This window comes from Ornithorhynchus anatinus, chromosome 21 (assembly GCF_004115215.2).
Source record: "Ornithorhynchus anatinus isolate Pmale09 chromosome 21, mOrnAna1.pri.v4, whole genome shotgun sequence".
Taxonomy (NCBI): Eukaryota; Metazoa; Chordata; class Mammalia; order Monotremata; family Ornithorhynchidae; genus Ornithorhynchus; species Ornithorhynchus anatinus.
The window spans coordinates 1,492,406-1,511,939 of NC_041748.1; the positions used below are offsets into that span (position 1 = coordinate 1,492,406).

The following is a 19,534-nucleotide window of genomic DNA, read 5'->3' on the forward strand; positions in this document are numbered from 1 at the left end:
CCCGGCGCTCGGGACGCTACCCGGACACCCTCGCTATTTTGACGACGCCCCCAGCGCCCAGTACGGTGCCCGGGCGGGAGCGAGCGCTCCCCCAGCCCCCTCCTCACGGAGGAGAGTGGGCGCGGGCGTTTTCCTCTTTAAACGTGGGCCGGCTGCGAAAACTTTGCCGATAAATCAAGGAGTGGATCCCTCCGCCTGGTGGGAGCGGCCTGAGCGGCGACGACGACGACGACGACGACGACGACGACGAGGAGGAGGGAGGCAGGAGGAGCAGGAGGAGCAGGAGGGAAGCGGCGGCGGCGGCGGCAGGAGCAGGAGCAGGAGCAGGAGCAGGAGCAGGAGGAGGAGAGGAGGAGGGGAGAGGTCCGCAGTCGGCGGCGTCCGGAGGGGTGCGGGGGCTCCCGGGGAGCCGGTCCCCCCGAGGCCGGGGCTCCTGCCGCCGGGGGTCCCGGGGGTCCCGGCGCGTCGGCGGCCCCCGATGTGAGGGTCCCCCGGGGGGGGGTGCGGGCCCCCCGGCCCCGGCCCGGGGAGCAGGGATGGGGCCCGGCCCCGCCGCCCGCCTCCCGGCCCTCGGCCGCTCCCTGGGGCTCTGCCTGGCGCTGGCCCTCTGCTCCCGCGGCCACCGGGACCCCCAAGCCGCCGGACACGGTCAGTGCCGCCGCCCCCCGCCCCGTGTCCCCCCCCCCCCCCCCCGCCTCATCGTCCACCCCGGCCTCCCCCCACCGCATCCTCGGCCGGGACCCTCCTCCCTCCCTCCGTCCTCCTCCTCCCCCATCCATCCCCCCCCCCCACCCCCGAGTCCTCCCGGGTCCTGGCTGGGACCCCTTCTTCCTCCTCCTCCCCCGGGAGGTGCTCCCTGCTTATCCCCCCCCCTTCTGGGGTGCTCCTCTGGGACCCTTTTTTCCTCCTCCTCCCCCGGGGGTGCTCCCTGATCGTCTTCCTTTTGGGGGGGGGTGTTCCTCCTCCGGGACCCTTTCTTCCTCCTCCCCCGGAGGGTGCTCCTCCTCTAGGACCCTTTTTTCCTCCCCGGGGGTGCCCCCCGATCGACTATCCTCCTTTTGGAGGGGCGCTCCTCCTCCGGGACCCTTTTTTCCTCCTCCCCCGGCGGTGCTCCCCGATCGATCGCCCTCCTTTTGGGGGGCGCCTCTCCCCCGGGACCCTTTTTCCTCCTCCCCCGGGGGTGCTCCCTGATCGATCGCCCTCCTTTGGGGGGTGCTCCCCGATCGCCCTCCTTCTGGGGGGCGCTCCTCCTCCGGGACCCTTTTTTCCTCCTCCCCCGGGGCGTGCTCCCTGATCGATCGCCCTCCTTCTGGGGGGCGCCCCTCCTCCGGGACTCTTTTTCCTCCTCCCCCGGGGGGTGCTCCCTGATCGATCGTCCTCCTTGTGGGGGGTGTCCCTCCCCCGGGACCCTTTTGCCCTCCTCCCGCGGGGGGTGCTCCCCGATCATCCTCCTTCTGGGGGGCGCTCCTCCTCCGGGACCCTTTTTTCCTCCTCCCCGGCGGTGCTCCCTGATTATCCCCCCATTCTGGGGTGCTCCTCCTCTTCCTCCTCCCCGGGGTCCCCTCCCTCCTTCATCCCCACCTCCCAGTTCTTCCCCCCGGACCTCCCTCCTCCCCCAGGGGGCGCTCCCCGATGACCCCCCCCTCTTCTGGGATGCTCCCCCTCCCTGGGGTCCCCTCCCCCCCAAACCCCGGATCCCCCTCCCTCCCTCCTCCCCCCCCCGCCCCCCAGTTCCTCCCCCCGGGGTCTCCCCTGGGGCCCGGCCTGCCGGTCGGGTGGATCCTTGGGGGGCTCCCGCCGCCGCCCCCGAACCCCCATCCCGTCCCCGTCCCCAGAATCACCCCGGTATCCGTCGAGAGCCCGCTACGTGCCGAGCCCCGTCCCGAGCGCTGGGGCCCGGGGGGGGGGGGGGGGGCGGGGGGATCCGAGGGAATCCGCCCGTCCCCCTCGGGGCTGGCGGTCTTCACCCCCATTTCCCGGATGAGGCGACGGTAGCGGCGGCGGGATCGGTGAGGCGCCCGCCACGGGCCCGGCACCGTCCCGAAGGCCGGGGGGGAGGCGGGGCGGCCACGGGGCGTCCCACGTGGGGCCGCCCCGTCCCGACCCCGTCCCCGTCGCCGGACGCGCCGGACGCGCCCCCGCCGACCCGCCGGGACGCCCCCGGTCCGGACGGCGAGCCCGTCGTCGGGCGGGGACGGTCTCTCTCCGTTGCCCGATCGTCCTTTCCGAGCGCTTAGCCCGGTGCCCCGCGCGGAGTAAGCGCTCGGGGAATACCATCGAGTGAACCAGTGGATTCCGCACACCGCCCCGGGCCCACACCGATGCCATCGACACCCGCCCTCCCCGCGACGGACGCGCGCGGACACGACGCCGCGCCAACAGTCCGTAACCGGAGGCGTCCGTGCCCTCACGCCGCGCCCGGGACGTACGGAACCCCGTCCGCGCCACACACGACGGCACACGCCATTCGCCGCGCGCGCCCGGGGTCGCGCGCCCCCCCCCGCTGCCCGAAGGGACGGTCGCACGAGACGCCGTTCACACAACCGCCTCGCGCTCTCTCACGCGCACGGACGCCGCCGTCCGCTCGCAGAATTCAGCGCGCGCGCACGGGCCCCGTACCCACCGCACACGTTCGCACGCTTACGCGGTGCGCCGCACACAAAGGCCGCCCTCTTCTCGGCCCCCCCCCCCCCCCGGCCTCCCGCGCACACGACGCGGGGCGCCCGGCCCGCGTTCGCCGCCCGCGCCCGGCCGCCACCCGCCGCCTCCGTTCGGTCGTATTTAATGGGCGCCCGCCTCCGTGCTGAGCGCCCGGGAGAGTCCCGTACGGCAGCAGACGGACACGTCCCCTGCCCAGGGGGAGCTGCCAGTCTAGAGGGGGAGACGGGCATTCCCTACCTCGCACAATAGACCGCACGCGCACACTCTCGCAGACACCACACGCGTTCCCTCACACAATAGAGCGCCGACGCACACAAACGGCACATGCGTTCCCACCCTCACGCGGTAGCGTCCCCCCCCCCCGCACCGCCCCGAACACCACCTGCCTTCCAACCCTCCCACGGCACAACAAACACCCACACAAAAGCCACACGCCTACGTAGACCCCTCGGCCTGCCCCTCCGGTCCGGGTCGGCGGGGATGAAGGCGAGAGGTCCGGGGTGGGAGGATGGGGAGGGCCGGGGGGGGGGGGGCCGGGGGAGGACGCGGGGGGGCCGAGGGAGGACGCGGGGGGCTGCGAGAGGACGTGGGGGGGGGCCGGGGGAGGACGTGGGGGGCCGCGGGAGGACGTGGGGGGGCTGCGGGAGGAGGTGGGGGGGCTGTGGGAAGATGTGGGGGGCTGGGGGAGGCTGAGGGAAGATCCGGGGCAGGATGTGGAGGGCTGTGAGAGGATGTGGGGGGACGACGTGGGGGGCTGCGGGAGGATGCGGGGGACCGGGGGAGGCCGGGAGAAGATCTGGGGGAGGGTGTGGGGGGCTGTGGGAGGACGTGAGGGGGTACGGGATGATCTGGGGGGGCTGTGGGGTGACGTGGGGGGGCCGCGGGAGGATGCGGAGGGCCGCGGGGGGCTGTGGGGAAGGGCCGACGACCCTCCCGTCCCCGGGACTCGGCGTCGCTCCGGGGTCTCTCCCCCTCCTGCACCCCCTCGAATCCATCCTAGCGTCAGAACCCCGGAGGTCGGCCTAGGGGTCAGTGGCGTGCGCGGGGGCGGGGAGGGGGTCTCGAGGGCCGGGGTCTCTCTGGAAAATCCAAGCCCGCGTCCTTCCCTTCCCGGGCCCCGGCAGCGTTCCCGGGCTCTGGGAGGCAGCGCCTTCCGAGGACAGGTCGGCATCCAGTCCTCGCCCCCCTCCCCGACCCCCCAACTCTGGGACCAGCAGCCCCCCTCCTCCCCCGGCCCCCGACCCCCGATCCGAGACGAGAGGCCCCCTGCCCCTAATAATGATAACCGCCCTGTCGGTTAGGCGCCGACTGTGTGCCGAGCCCCGTCCTGAGCGCCGGAGTGGACCGAAGCTAACCGGGGGCGGGGGGGGGGGGGTGTCCGACGAGGGGCTGACGGTCTTCACCCCCATCCGACAGATGAGGGAACCGAGGCCCAGAGAAGCGAAGCGGCAGACGGGTGGCGGAGTCGGGCTTAGAACCCGCGTCCTCCGACTCCCAGGCCCGGGCTCTTGCTTCTCTATCGAGGGCAGTTCAGCACGGGGTCCTCGGCCCTCTGCCTGGCACCGGCGGCCCCCTCCCCGTGACCCCCGATCTGAGAAAAGAAGCCCCCCGCCCTCCTCTCCCCCGCCCCCATTTAGAGGAGCGGCATGGCCTAGTGGCTGAAACTCAGGCCTGGGAGTCGGGAGGTCCTGGGTTCTGATCCCGCCCCGCCCTCTTATCTGCTCTGTGACCTTGGGCCAGCCGCTTCCCTTCTCCGGGCCTCGGTTCCCTCCTCCGTCAAATGGGGAGGAAGACCGGGAGCCCCACGGGGGACGACCCGATGACCCCGGATCTCCCCCGGCGCTCAGGACGGTGCTCGGCGCACAGTCGGCGCTTAACCGACGCCGTCGTCGTCATTATTAGACGACGGGCGACACCCCCTCCCTCTCCCTCCCGGGCTCCAGGCCGAGGGCGACGAGGAGGGGCCGTTACGGCGACGGAAGCCCCCCACCCTCTTCCCCGAGGTCCCCGTTTTAGGGGGGCGATTCCACGCCATCCCTAAACTGGGAAGTGGGGGGGGGGGGGGCGTCCCCGAAACCTCCGGAGACGTCGTCCATCCGTGGAAGCATCCACAGAGCGGGGAAGATGGGGCGACCCCCGTCCGGTCCCCCCCGAGCTCTTCGCCTCCCCGCCCCGCCCCCCCCCGAAAAAAGAACAGAACGCGTCCCCCCTGGGAGGGGGGCGTTGAGAGCGAGGGAAATCAGAGACACATTCCTCACTTAATCACAAAAGAAACTGTTATTAATGATCGCGAGAGGCTACGAATAACTGGGTCATGTCTAATAAGCCATTTGCGTTCAGTAGGTGAATACCAATTTGATAAAAGCTGCGCTCGCTGAAATTACCGAGAAAAAAAAGAAAAACGGGAAAAAGGAAAAGGACCGGAAAATGCTGTCGAGCAGATTGGAGGACGTGGGCGGTGGGGAAAACTCGGTTTCGGCAGCCGCGAGAGACCACCCACCCGATTCTCCTCCCTCGTCTCCCCCAGGAAGCGCTGCTCCCCTCAGTGGTATTTATTGAGCGCTTCCCCGGGCGCAGAGGGATGTACTGAGCGCGGGGGAGAGGACGCTAGAACGATAAGCGGCCGCGTTCCCGGCCCGCAGCGAGCTGACGCGCTTGTCCGCCGGGTGACCTTGGGTGAGTCGCTTCCCTTCTCTGGGCCTGCCGGTCCCTCGGCTGCGAAGCGGGCACGGGGGCTGGGTCCAACCCGACGGGCTAACGGTCAGTACGGTGCCTGGCACGTAGTGAGCGCTTAAGAAATGCCATTATCATTATTATCATTATTATTATTAGAGGGGCTCCCATCCGAAGTCCAGCAGAGGGGTATCAATCGATCAGGTGAGAGGTAGCGCGGCCTAGTGGATAGCGCACGGGTCCGGGAGTCGGGAGGACCTGGGTTCTAATCCCGGCTCCGCCACCCGGCTGCCGGGTGACCGGGTCCCTTCACTTCTCTGGGCCTCAGTTTCCTCATCTGCCAAATGGGGACGAATAATGACGACAATAAAGGTGTTTGTTCAACCCTGACTACATGCCAAGCACTGGGTTCGGATACGGGGTCATCGGGTTGTCCCATCGTGGAGCTCCCGCTTTCGACCCCCATTTTCCAGATGAGGGAACTGAGGCCCGGAGAAGTGAAGTGACTTGCCCAAGGTCACACAGCAGACAAGCGGCGGAGGCGGGATTAGAACCCACGTCCTCTGACTCCCCAGCCCGGGGTCCTTCCGCTTGTGAGCCCCGTGCGGGACGGGGACTGTGTCCAGCGACCTGATGGCCTTGGATCTCCCCCAGCGCTTAGAACAGTGCCTGGCACATAGTAAGCGCTCAACAAATACCGTCATCATCATCATCATCATCATCAGGGTTATTCTGTCGCGCGCACGCATATCTGCAGCGCGCCGGACTGAGCGGCTCGGGCCAGCCCAGTCCCGGCGATCGCTCGATCGCTCGGTGGGATTTACCGCGCGCTTCTTCTGTGCAGAGCACCGTGCTGAGCGCTGGGGAGAGGGGAATACGCCAATAGAGATACGACCGAAAGGCGATCGGATGAGCGGGAGGGAAAACGAGCCGGCCGGGGATTCCGCCAGGTCGACCGGTCGCGGGCGGGGGGATCCGTCGGCTCGATTGTTGTCTCGCCCTCCCCCGAGCGTCTAGCACAGCGCTCCGCAGACCCGATCGGGACGAAAGAACGAGAGGTAGCCGGCTCTCCCCCACCTCCCGAGAGGCCCCTCACGCTGCAGTCAACGTTCTTCCTCCGCTTTCTTTCCTCCTTCCCCTATTCACGCGCCCCCTCGTAGCTGGGGAGGCGAGAGGGGAAAGATCGAGGCAGGGCAACGTGTCCGTCGTTAGAGTGTCCTCTCCCGAGCGTTCGGCCCAGCGCTCTGCGCACGGTGAGCGGCCCCCAAACGCGACCGAACGCGCCGACGGAGGAGGGGGCGAGGGAGAAGGCCTGGGGGGAGAAACCCATAGAAGAAAGATGCTGAAAGATGACCATTTGGGCTTCTTGTTTCCCTTTGCAGATTTCGCTCTCCGGCCATCAATAAACCGGCTAGTTTGCGAGTCCGGAGGAGGGGAAAATTGAGTTCTTTCTCCCTAAGGTTAAGGGATGGAAAAATAGGTTGTCCTCCGTCTCGTCCGCCGATGATTATTCGATCAATTACTTTCCTAAACACTTGGCAATCCGTGAGATTTCTTTCAACCTTTCGCCGGCTCTCGAAAAGAGGGGCGGAGGGGAAACGGGGTGGAAAGATTCCCCGGGTGGGAAGGGGATGGGGGGGTGGTTTTTGCAGATTGGCAAAAAGAGTTTGCTTGTGTATATATATATATATATATACACATATATGTATATGGAGAGGATGGAGGGCTTATAATATATATACATATTTATTTATTTATATATATATATACACACGGGATTAAATCGTTCCATCGGCCCTGAGACCTATTTCAATTGCTTTGTATTATTCTTCGCCCCATTTAGCGGTATGAGTGCGTATATTGTGTGTGTTTCTGGTTTTAATTTATGCACGCTCACCCACTGCCAAGCCCCCCGGGCATATTTCTCCAAGTTTACAAACATCCAGAGAGGAAGGGGAGAAAAAAAAAATCATTCCGAATAACGCGGTCGACGGAGGAGGGAGGTCAGGGCAGCCCCGGCCGCAGGTCGGCGGAGGGGGGCGCTCACGGGGCGGGACCGGCATTCTGTCGGTCGATCAGGGGTGTTCGGCGGGCGCTTACCGTGCGCGGAGCGCTGGGCCGAGCGGTTGGGGGAGGCCGGTAGAGCAGAGTTGGCCGCCACGTTCCCTGCCCGCGGGGAGGTGACGGTGACGACGGGGAGACGGGCACTGATAGTGGCTCGTATCCACCCCGGCGCTCGAGACGGAGCCTCGGACGTAGTAGGCGCTCAGTAACGCCATCATCATCGTATGGTATTTAATATCACGTGGAATATGGACGTAAATGCCGTGGGGCCGGGGGTGGGGGCGGATACCGGATGCCCAGAGGGAGCAGATTAGACCGTCAGCCCGGCGTTGGGCAGGGACTGTCCCTGTCTGTTGCCCAACTGTCCATTCCAAGCGCTTGGCCCAGTGCTCCGCACGTAGTAAGCGCGCAATAAATACTATTGAACGAGCGAACGGACAGATCTAAGCGCACAGGGGACGCGGGAGGGAGTGGGAGAAGAGGAAAGGAGGGCTTAGTCAGGGTAGGCCTCTCGGAGGAGGTGGGCCGTCGACAACAATAATAATAATAATAATGACGGTATTTGTTAAGCGCTTACGACGTGCCAAGCACCGTTCTAAGCGCTGGGGGAGATACAAGGTGATCAGGTCGTCCCCCGTGGGGCTCCCGGTCTTCATCCCCATCTTGCAGATGAGGTCACCGAGGCCCAGAGAGGCGAGGCGACTGGCCCAGAGTCACCCAGCCGACGAGGGGCGGAGCCGGGATCAGAACCCACGACTCATTCATCCAGCCGTATTTACTGAGCGCTTACCGTGGGCAGAGCACTGTACTGAGCGCTTGGACCGGACAGTTCGGCCACGGATAGAGACCGGCCCCGCCCGACGCCGGGCTCGCGGTCTCATCCACTCCCGAGCCCGGGCTCTTTCCGCCGAGCCGCGCCGCTTCCCGCGTTATAACGCGGGACACGGACCGCGTCCACCCCAGCGCCGGGAACGGTCCCCAGCACACAGCGGGCGCTTCGCCAAGACCGTGCGCGAAAAAAGAGACGCGCCCGGGCCGGACTTCAAGGCCCGGTTGGCGATGGGGAAAATCTCGGCCCGTCAGCCCCGCCTCCCTCCCTCTCGATCCTTCCAGCGGAGGAACGGCGAGTGCGAAATCACCGGGAGAAGTCAAGTCCCCCGGGAGCCATCCCGGCCCATTTCCGCCACCGTTGTACTTTCCCCGGCGCTTACGGAATTTGTTTCGGTGTCCGTCAGGCGTCGGCCGGGTGGCGTTCGCTCCTTCGCTCCGTCGTATCTGTGGAGCGCTCACTGCGTGCGGAGCACCGTGTGAAGGCACCGCGCCGAGCGCTGCGGTGAGAAGCGGCGCGGCTCAGCGGAGAGAGCCCGGGCTTCGGAGTCGTAGGTCATGGGTTCGACTCCCGGCTCTGCCACTCGTCAGCTGTGGGACCGCGGGCGAGTCGCTTGGCTTCTCTGGGCCTCGGTGACCTCATCTGGAAAAGGGGGCTTAACCGTGAGCCTCACGTGGGACGACCCGATGACCCTGGATCTCCCCCAGCGCTTAGGACGGCGCTCGGCACATAGTAAGCGCTCAACGAATACCAACATTATTATTCAGCGGGAAGAACCCGGGCTTGGGAGGCGGAGGCCGTGGGTTCTCGTCCCGGCTCCGCCGTTCGTCGGCTGGGTGACCGGGCCGGTCGCTTCACTTCTCGGGGCCTCGGTGACCTCGTGTGGAAAATGGGGATGAAGACCGGGAGCCCCGCGGGGGCCGGCCTGATGATCCTGGATCCCCCCCCCCCCCCCGCCAGCGCTTAGAACAGTGCTTGGCAGAGAGTCAGCGCTCAACCAATGCCTCGTCGCGCCCTGTCCCACGTGGGGCTCGCAGATTTCGTCCCCAGTTTACAGATGGGGGAGGCGAGGCCCAGAGAAGTGAAATGACTGGTCCAAGGTCACCCCGCGGAGACGCGGTGGGGCCGGGAGGGGAACCCGGGTCCTTCCGACGCCCAGTCTGGGCTCTGCCCACTAAGCCGCGCCGCTTCCGTCCTCCTCCTCTCCCCTCCCTTCGGCTCCTCGGTCCCCGTCCCACTCTCCCCTCTCCCCGCGGGTGAAAGGGAGGGAAGGGGAGTCCGGCCCCCCCGAGTCCGAGTCCGGGGTGGAGTTGGGAGGAAAAAACGCTAAAGAGGAGCGACTGCCGGCCTGGAAACTCACAGGAGACCGTCGGGACGATCACGGAGGAGAGACAAGAGAAGCCTGAGCTCTAAATAATCTCTAAGAGCGATGGGAGGGTCCAAAAGAGAAGATGATAATACTGAGGGTGTTCGTTGAGCGCTTACTATGTGCCAAGCGCCGGGGGAGATCATACGAGGTCATCGGGTTCGTCCCCCGTGGGGCTCCCGGTCGTCATCCCCGTTCTCCAGAGGAGGGAACCGAGGCCCGGAGAAGCGAGGTGACCGGCCCGAGGTCCCACCCGGGTCCGGCCCGGCCTCCGTCCGCCAGGCCACGCTGCTTCACCGTTGTATAGGACTCGCCGGAGCGTTCAGCGCGGCGAGCCGCTCGGAGCGACCGCTCGACGAATGCCGTCGGTCGCACGCTCCCTCGTGGGCAGGGATCGGGTCGCCTCGGTCAGAAGGACCTGGGTTCTCATCCCGGCTCCGCCCCTTACCTGCTGCGTGACCTTGGGCGAGTCACTCGGCTTCCCCGGGCCTCGGTTCCCTCCTCTGTAAAATGGGGATTAAGACCGCGAGCCCCACGTATCCACCCCGCCGCTCAGTACAGTGCCTGGCACGTGGTAATAATAATGACGTCGGTATTTGTTAAGCGTTTACTATGTGCACAGCACTGTTCTAAGCGCTGGGGGAGAAACAGCTTAATCGAGATGGTCGTGGGCAGGGAATATGTCCGCTTCTTCTTATACTGTATTCTCCAAGCGCTTAGTACAGTCTTTTGCGTGCAGTAAGCGCTCATTAAAGACGACCGAACCTCTTAAATACCGCCGTGAATCGTCATCGTCCGTTCCTTCACTCGTTCGGTAGTATTTATGGAGCGCTTACTATGTGCAGAGCACTGTCCTGAGCGCTTGGAACGGACAATTCGGCAACAGATACAGTCCCCGCCCAGTGACGGGCTCATCGTTATTATAGCGCAGAACACGGACTGTGCCCGACCTGACGATCTCGTATCTTCCCCGGTGTTTAGGACAGTAGCCGGCACACAGTAGGCGCCCAACGGACGCCCCCGGCCGTCATCGTTATCACGGTGGGTCGGGGACGGCGTCCGTCCGCCTCTCCCGTCTGTCCCTTTCTCCCGCGTCTCTAGCCGCCCGACTCTCTCTCGGTGCGGCTCCGTCTCTCGGGGTCTCTCCGTCTCCGGATCCGTCTCCCGCGGAGGCCTCCCTCGGGGCCGGGAAGTCTCCTAGCGGGGAAGCCCGGTTTGGCCCCGGGCCAGCCCGGCGTGTAGCGGAAGACGTATCCTCCCGGCCTAAATCTCCCCGGACCTGTAATTCCGCCGCCGTCTCCCCCCATCGGGCCGCGGAGGCCGCGATCGCCGGGCTTCGTGCCCGGGGTGGACGGCGTCTGGGGGGCGGGGGGTCCTGTCGCCCGCCCCCCCCAGGCCCACCCCCGGAGGCCCGTTGCCCTCTGAGAAGACGGCAGGGCCTAGCGGCTGGGGCCCGGGAGTCGGGAGGTCACGGGTTCTCCTCCCGGCTCTGCCAACTCGTCTGCTGGGTGACCTGGGGAGAGTCGCTTCGCTTCTCTGGGCCTCAGTTCCCTCATCCGTCAGATGGAGACGGTGAGCTCCAATGGGGGACGGGGACTACGTATCCACCCTAGTGCAGGAGGGAGAGGAGAAGGGCGAGGAGCCGGAGGAGGAGGGAAAAGAGGAAAAGGAGGATGGAAGAGAGGAGGGAGGAGGAGGGGGAGGAGGAGAAAGAGGAGACTGAAGAGGACAAAGAGGAAGAAGGGGAAGGAGGACTAGGAGGAGGAACGGAGGAGAAGGGGAAGGAGGAGAGAGCGGAGCAGGAGAAAGGAGGAAGAGGAGGAGGAGGGAGAGAAAGAGAGGGAACGGGAGGGAGGGGAGAGGGTGAGGAGCAGGAGGAGGAGGGAAAAGAGGAGGAAAAGGAGGCTGAAGGAGGGGGAGAGTAGGAGAAAGAGGAGAATGAAGAGGACAAGGAGGAAGGAGGACTAGGAGGAGTGGAGGAGAAGGGGAAGGAGGACTAGGAGGAGGAGTGGAGGGGAAGGGGGAGAGAGTGGAGCAGGAGAAAGGAGAAAAAGAGGAGGAGGAGGAAAAAGAGGAGGAGGAGGAAGGGGGACGCAGGAGGGAGAGGAGGAGGAAGGGGGGGAGAGCGGAGCAGGAGAAAGGAGGAAATGGAGGAGGGGGAGAAAGAGAGGAAACGAGAGGGAGAGGAGAAGGGTGAGGAGCAGGAGGAGGAGGGAAAAGAGGAGGAAAAGGAGGCTGGAGGAGAGGAGGGAGAAGGGAGAGAGTAGGAGACAGAGGAGAATGAAGAGGACAAGGAGAAAGAAGGGGAAGGAGGACTAGGAGGAGGAGGAGAAGGGGAAGGAGGAGAGAGCGGAGCAGGAGAAAGGAGGAAATGGAGGAGGGGGAGAAAGAGAGGGAGCGGGAGGGAGAGGAGGGGGGGAGGAAGAAAGAGAAGGGAGGAGGAGAAAGAAGAGGTTGAGAGAACGAGGAGGAGGAGGAGGAGGAGGGGAGAAGAAAGCGTGAGCACAGAAGCAAGAGAAAGAGAAATCTAATCACGGTCCCGTTGCTGTCAGTAATTATTTATAGCTCAGGCTTCACTGTCCGTTGCCTCTCCTCCATGATTTTATGAACCGTCTCTTATGAGTCTCCAGGCCGGCAGTCATTCCTCTTTAGCGTTGACTCTCCCCACCCCCCCCCGCCCCATTAAAACTGAAAAAAAAAAAAAGCCCAGATATCCCCAAATCGCGTTGCCCCTACCACGCAGACCTCGGGCTTGAGACCCCGGGCTGGAAAGGCCAGTCGGAGCTTCGTCCCCATCTGCGATTCAACCCCGCGACCCTTGGAGGAATCTTGAAGGAAATTTCTCCCCGCCACCCACACACCAGAGCCGGGCACTGGGCATTTCGCGGACGGGGTGAGGAACGTCGAACGGGGTGGATGAATTTGGGGGTTCCGAGCCCAGGCTTGAACGCGTGTGTGAGTGTGCGCGTATTGGGGGGGGGGGGGCGGATGGGGGCACGCGAACGTACGCACGCGTGGACGTGCGTGTGGCTGTGGGCAGGATACCTGCCCTCGAGGAGCCGACAGTCTAAATAGAGACTCTGAGAGGGGACGGCTGGGGGTGGATACCTAAGCGCTTAGGGGACGGTGGGAGCGGGGCGGGTGAGGTGGCCTTTCAAGCCCGGAAGCTGCGTCGTCCTGACTCGCTCCCCCTCTTCATCTGCCCCCTCCCAGCCCCACACCGCTTATGTCCACGTCCCTTCGTCTCTTTATTTCTCTTCCTGTCCGTCCCCTCCGCTAGACTGTCAGCTCCTGGTGGGCAGGGCACGTGTCCGTTTTATTGTTCCCTTGGACTCTCCCAAGTGCCTGGCACGGTGCTCCGCTCACAGTAAGCCCTCAGGAATTACGACTGACTGACAGGAGGAGGAGAAATGGGAGGATGAGGAGGATGGGGGGGAGGAGGAGGAGAAGGAGAAAAAGGAAGGGGCGGATGGGAAGGAGAAGGAGGGGGAACGGGAGGAGGAAGAAGAGGAGGAGGAAGAAGAAGAAGAAGGGGAGGAGGAGCAGCAGGAGGCGGATGGGAAGGAGGAGGAGGAGGAAGAAAAGGAGGAAAAGGAAGAAGAAGGGAAGGAGGATGGGAAGGAGGAGGAAGGGAGGAGGAGGAAGGGGAGGAGAAGGAGGAAAAGGAAGAGGGGGAGGAGGAGAAGGAGGAACAGGAGGAGGAAGAAGAGGAGAAGGAGGAAGAGGATGGAAAGGAGGAGGAGGAGGAGGAGGAACAGGAGGAGGAAGAGGAGGAGAAGGAGGAAAAGAAAGAAGAAGGGGAGGATGGAAAGGAGGAGGAGGAGGAGGAGGAGAAGGAACAGGAGGAGGAAGAGGAGGAGAAGGAGGAAAAGAAAGAAGAAGGGGAGGAGGAGCAGGAGGAGGAGGATGGGAAGGAGGAGGAAGGGGAGGAGGAGAAAAAGGGGCAGACCCGGCTCACGTGGCTATCGGCTGCCCGGGCTCCGTCCCTCGACCGCCACCGGCGCCAGCACAAGGCACCGGCCCCGAGCTGGTACCTCGGAGGCCAAGGCCCGCCCTGGGCGTGCCGTGGGGCGCAGTCGGAGGCAAAAGCCAGAGGCCCTCTTCCGTCTCCCGAGACCTCTACGGCGCCGCAGCGGGGAAGACGAACACACAGAAGATCGAAAACAGGCAGTAGTTAAGAGAATGTGAGAAGAGATAAAAATAAGAAGCCCCAGAGAACGAATCAATCAATAGCAAATAACCACAGAAGCACGTTCCGTGAAAGAGCAGGGCCGCCGCGGCGGAAGGGTGGGGGGGGGGCCGGGGGGACCGGGGTTCGAGACCCGCCGCCGCCGCCACTTGCCCGCCGGCCGACCCCGGGCCGGTCCCGGCGCGGCCCCGGGCTCCTCGTCCCTGGGACGGGGGGCGAGACGGGCCCCGGGTCCGACCCCGCGGCCCCCAGCGCCTCGCGAGCGGGCAGGGGCCGGGGCCCGGGAGTCGGAAGGACCCGGGTCCTCACCGCGGCTCCGCCGCTCGCCCGCCGGGCGGCCTCGGCCCGGTCGCCTCACGTCTCCGGGCCTCGGTCCCCTCATCTGGAGAACGGGGACGAGGAACCGACCCGGGGCCGCGTCCGACCCGATCAGCTCGTGTCTGCCCCGGCGCTTGGTACGGTGGCCGACGGGCGGAAAGCGCTTAACGGACACCACCGTTCTTACGACCGTTATTAAGAAATCCCGCCGTCTTCATCGCGATTATCCCGAGGCCCAGGAGAGGAGCCGCGTCGGGGTCCCGGAAAGCGGGAGGCCTTCCCCTCCCGGGACCCTGGCGGTCCCGCCGATCCCGGGGGTCCCGCCGGGGTCAGGGGCCCGGCAGCGGGGGGGAAGACGCCACCCCGGAGAAGCCCCACGGCCTAGCGGCCGGAGCCCGGGCCTCGGAGCCGGAAGGACCCGGGTCCTCATCCCGGCTCCGTCCCGCGTCCGCCGCGGGACCCTGGCCGAGTCGCTTCCCTGGGCCTCGGTTCCCGCGTCCGGCCCGATTAGTCCGGACCTCCCTCGGCGCTCAGGACGGTGCCCGGCACGTAGTCGGCGCTCGACCGATACCCGAACACGAGACCCCCAACCAAGCCCCCGAGACACGAGGGCGCGGCCTCCGCCGTCCGGCGGATCCCTCGGTCGGGGGTATTTGTCGAGCACTTTACGTGCGGAGCACCGTGGCCCAACAGAAACAGCGGAGACGTCCCCTGCCCGTTAACGAGCCGGAGGGGGATCGGCCGGCGGTATCGAGAGATGACGCGTGACCCGTGATCGATGGATAGGGACGTAAGCGCCGTGGGGTCGGGGCGGCGGGCTGGCGGGCGGCCGTGGAGATCCGGCGCCCGCCACCGCGGGCCGGGGGGAGAGAGCCGGTTCCCCCGTCCCCCGCCGGGCCTCAACCGCTGCCCTCCGGGCCCCCGGGCGGGACGGGGGTCCGGAGAGGGAGAGCGGGTGTCTCTCTCGACGGCCGCACGGCGCTGGGGCCGGTGCCGCGGCCGGCGCTCGACCGATACGACGGAGCGCCCGGAGCCGACCGGCCTCCTCTCTTTCCTCCCCCCCCGGCGGCGGCAGCCCTGTTCACGGAGACGCCCCACGACGTGACGGCCCTAGCCGGGGAGGACGTGGAGATGTCCTGTTCCTTCCGGGGAAGCAGCTCGCCCTCCTACGCCCTGGAGATCCAGTGGTGGTACGTCCGCAACCACGGGGACTGGGCCGACAAGCGGGCCTGGGCCGCCGATCGTCAGGTGAGCTCCCGGGATCCCCTTCTTCTCGTCCCCCCCGGGGGCGGCCCGGCGGGTGGGCTCCCGGCGTCCTCCTCTCCTCTCCCCCCCCCCCCCGGCGGTCCGTCGGGTGGGCTCCCGGCATCCTCCCCTTCTCGTCCCCCCGTGGGCGGCCCGTCGGGCGGGCTCCCGGCGAGCTCCTCTGCCCTCTCCCCTTCGGGTGGTCCGTCGGGTGGACTCCCAGAATCCTCCTCTCCCCCCCTTGGGTGGGCCGAGTGAGCTCCCGGAATCCCCCTCTCCTCTCTCCCCTTCGGGTGGTCCGTCGGGTGGGCTCCCGGAATGCCCCTCTTCTCTCCTCCCCCCCCCCCCCCCGCAGCGGCGGCACGGCCCAGCCGGCCTGGGGGGGTCAGAAGGTCACGGGTTCTGATCCCTGCCCGCCCCCCCGCCCCCCGTCTGACGTGGTTTAGCGGCTCAAGATTAGCAGCGCCGCTCGGCGGCAAGAGCCCGGGCTCGGGAGTCACGGGTCGTGGGTTCTAATCCCGGCCCCGCCACCCGTCTGCCGTGCAACCTCGGGCCAGTCACTCACCTCTCTGGGCCTCAGCGACCTCATCTGTCAAAGGGGGAGGGAGCCCGGGAGCCCCCCGGGGGCCCACCTGAGGACCCCGTCTCCCCCCCCCGGCGCTTCCAACGGTGCCTGGCACGTAGTGAGCGCTTAACGGGCGCCGTCACCGTCGGGCGGGGCCTTGGGCAAATCACTTCACTTCTCTGGGCCTCAGTCCTCTCGTCTGTAAAATGGGGACGGAGACTGCGAGCCCCCCGATCGAGCCCCGTCTCCTCCCCCGCCTTATCTGCGCCCGCCCCGGGGGGGGGCCGGGTCCCCTCCCGTAGCCCCTCGCCCTGGGCCTCCCGAGGTGAAACTTCATAATGATGATAACGTCGGTATCGGTTAAGCGCTCACTACGTGCAGAGCGCCGTTCTAAGCGCTGGGGGAGACACGGGGTGGCCGGCCTCCCTTTCCTTAACGCTCTCGGGCGACCTAATCCGCGCCTCCCTCCCTCTCTCCTTTTCTCTCTCCCTTTCCTCCCCTCCGACCCCTCCAGCTCAGAGCGTCTCAGCACGAGGAGACCGGCAAGGAGGCCAACAAAATCAGCGTGAGTTTGGGGCGTTTGGGGTTTTCTGCGCGGTATCTGTTAAGCTCCTCGGTCGGTGGTACTTACTGAGCGCCCACCGTGGCGCGGAGCGCTGGACCAAGCCGATCCAACCGAGCTGCTTGGCGCATCCCCTGCCCGTGAGGGGCGGACAGTTCGCTGCTGTCCTTGTCTGTCCGTCTCTTCTCCTTCAACAGTATTCACTGAGCGCTTACTATGTGCGGAGCACTGCGCTAAGCGCTTGGGATGGACAGATCGGGAACAGATAGAGACGGTCCCTGCCCTGTGACGGGCTGACGGGCCGATCGGGGGAGACGGACGGACAAGGACAGTAGCGATAAACAGAATCGAGGGGGATGGACATCTCGTCAGAACAATAGCAAATAAATAGAATTAAGGCGACGTACATTTCGTTAACAAAATAAATAGGGTAATGAATCGGGTAATAAACAGGGTAAAAGGCCTCCCCCGATTAGACCGTAAGCCCGTCGAAGGGCAGGGACCGTCTCTATCTGTTACCCCTCTGTCCATTCCAAGCGCTTAGTACAGTGCTCCGCGCATAGTAAGCGCTCAATAAATACTACTGAATGAACAGAGGATAACCTCGAGCCTTCCTGCGGGCAGAGCGCCGTGCCGAGCGGTCTGGAGATCGCAGACCGACAGAGACGTCGGACACGGCCCTGCCCGCAAGGAGCCGCGGGTCCAGGGGGCAGTCGGCGGTATTTATCGCGCGCTTACTGGGGGCGGGGCGCTGTGCCGGGCGCTTGGGAGAGGACGGTCGAGCCGTCAGCGGAGAAGCGGCGCGGCGGGAGGGGCCCGGGCTCGGGAGTCAGAGGTCCCGGGTTCGACTCGCGGCTCTGCCGCTCGTCAGCTGGGTGACCGCGGGCGAGTCGCTTGGCTTCTCCGGGCCTCGGTTCCCTCATCTGGAAAACGGGGATGAACCGGGAGCCTCACGTGGGACCGCCCGATGCGCCCCCGTACCCCCGCCCCCGGCGCTCGGAACGGTGCCCGGCACGGAGCGAGCGCTTAACGGATACCGACGTTGGTGTCGTCGTCGAACGGACACCTTCGCCGCCCATCGCGAGCTGACGGCTTACAGCCGGAGCCCCTCGAGCGCGCCAGGCGCCGGGGCAGATCCCGGCGAAACAGGCCGGACCCCGGCGGGGCTCCCGGCGCTTAGCACGGTGCCTGGCGCCCGGTAGGCGCCGCCGAAACATCATCACCGGTGGCGGTGTTCCTATCACTCTTCAGAACGACGGGGCGGTGGGAGCGGGGAGGGGCCGGGGACGTCATGGCCCCGTTGGAGCCTGGCGGGGCTGAAGAACTCCTAGCGCTCAGCACAGCGCCGTGCACACGGTAAAGCGCTCGACGGACGCTGTCGAACGAGTGAAGAACGAGGGGTAGCTCGCGGCCCGGCGGATGGCGCTCGGGCCTGGGGGTCAGAGGTCGCGGGTTCGAATCCCCGCCCCGCCGCTCGTCAGCCGGGGGACCGTGGGCGAGTCACTTCACCCCTCCGGGCCTCGGTTCCCTCCTCTGGCCGACGGGGATGAACCGGGAGCCTGACGCGGGACCGCCCGATGACCCGGCATCCCCCCCGGCGCCCAGGGCGGCGCCCGGCGCCCGGCGGGGCGCTTAACGGATACCGACGTCATCGGGATTCGCGCGATCCGTTCCGCTTCCCGGCTGCAGGTGGTGAAGGTGTCCGGCGGGAACATCTCGCACAAGCTGCGGCTGTCGCGGGTGAAGGGGTCGGACGAGGGCACCTACGAATGTCGGGTCATCGACTTCAGCGCCAGCCCCGCGCGCCCGCACAAGGTCAAGGCCTACCTCAGGGTGCGGACCCCCGGGCCGGGAGACCCCCCCCCCGCCTCCCACCTGCAGGACACCCGGCCGCCGGGCGGGGGGGGCCCCCGGCGGCGCCCGCCCCCCGAGCCCGCCGAGGAGCCGGAGAGACGCTCCGTCGACGGGGCCGACGGGGCCTGCTCCCCGTAGGCCGGGGGGGGGGTCTCCGGGCCGACCCCCTCCCCCGAACGCCCCCCGCCCCCGGACCCCCTCCTGCTTTAGCGCCCCCCCCCGCCCCGTCGCCCCTCGTGATCCGGTCCCGTCGGGTTCCGCCCCCGGACGGCGTGAAGAGCGCCCGGACCCCCGTGTCGTCCCCCCCCCCGGTCCTCGGGCCGGGCCCTCCCCGAAGCCCGTCGCCCCCCCGCGCCCGACCTCTTCTCCGTCCTCCTCCCCGAGGGCTTCGCGGCGTCTCTACCGAGCGCTTCCCGCGCGCGGACCACCGGACTGAGCGTCGGGGAGAGGCCGTGACGACCGTCACCGGACACCCTCCCCCCGTCGGGCCCCCCTCCCACCCCCCCACCCCCTCCGGAGGGCGTCCAGGACCCCGGCCCGGGCCTCCTCCACCCACCGGCGGTATTTATCGAGCGCTCGCCGTGGTGCGCGAGCGCTGTGCCGGACGCCTGGGAGAGTCCGGGCCCACCGAGCCAACTCCCGAACCGTCCTCCGACCACCGGATGGACGCCCCGCTCCCCCCGGCCGCCCTCCCCGTCCCATCCTCCGTGGTTTGTAAATATTTCTACTGGCTACTACAGAGGCCCGTGTGACCCGAGACCCCGTCGGGGGGACGGGCCCTCGGATCGGCTCACGCGACCCGGGTCCGGGGGAGCCGAGGGGAGGGGGCGTCCGGCCCGGCTCCCGCCGGCCGACCCGTCGACCCCGCGACGATCCGCCCCGCCGAAGCGAATAAACCCGTTTAAATGATTTCCGCACGTCCCGGAGACTCTCCTTCTGGGGGCCGGGGCCGGGGGGGGGGGGGGGATTGCCCTCGGGGGAGAGGGGCAGGGTCGGCTGGGGAAACCGAGGCGGGGGATAACGGGGCGAGGGCCGGGGAAGGGGTTCCGGGGAGTTGGGCGACGAAGGAAGAGGCGGGGAACGGGGCGACGGCCGGGGAAACGGCCGGAGAATCCTCGGGGAGGGTTCGGGAGATGACCGAGAACGGGACCCGGAAGGCGAATGATGATCGATAACGTGGCCGAGGCCGGGAGCAGGGAAGGCCGATA

At 66.7% G+C, this 19,534-nt stretch overlaps 1 protein-coding gene across 1 annotated transcript; it reads left to right on the forward strand.

Moving 5' to 3' along the window:
* Positions 1–314: 314 nt before the first annotated feature.
* On the forward strand, positions 315–18,501 carry VSTM2L (V-set and transmembrane domain containing 2 like). The gene is made up of 4 exons (XM_029048681.2): positions 315–648; positions 15,176–15,348; positions 16,425–16,475; positions 18,162–18,501. The coding sequence occupies exons 1-4, from the start codon at positions 537–539 to the stop codon at positions 18,462–18,464; spliced, it is 639 nt and encodes a 212-aa protein (XP_028904514.1). The 5' UTR covers positions 315–536; the 3' UTR covers positions 18,465–18,501.
* Positions 18,502–19,534: the final 1,033 nt, after the last annotated feature.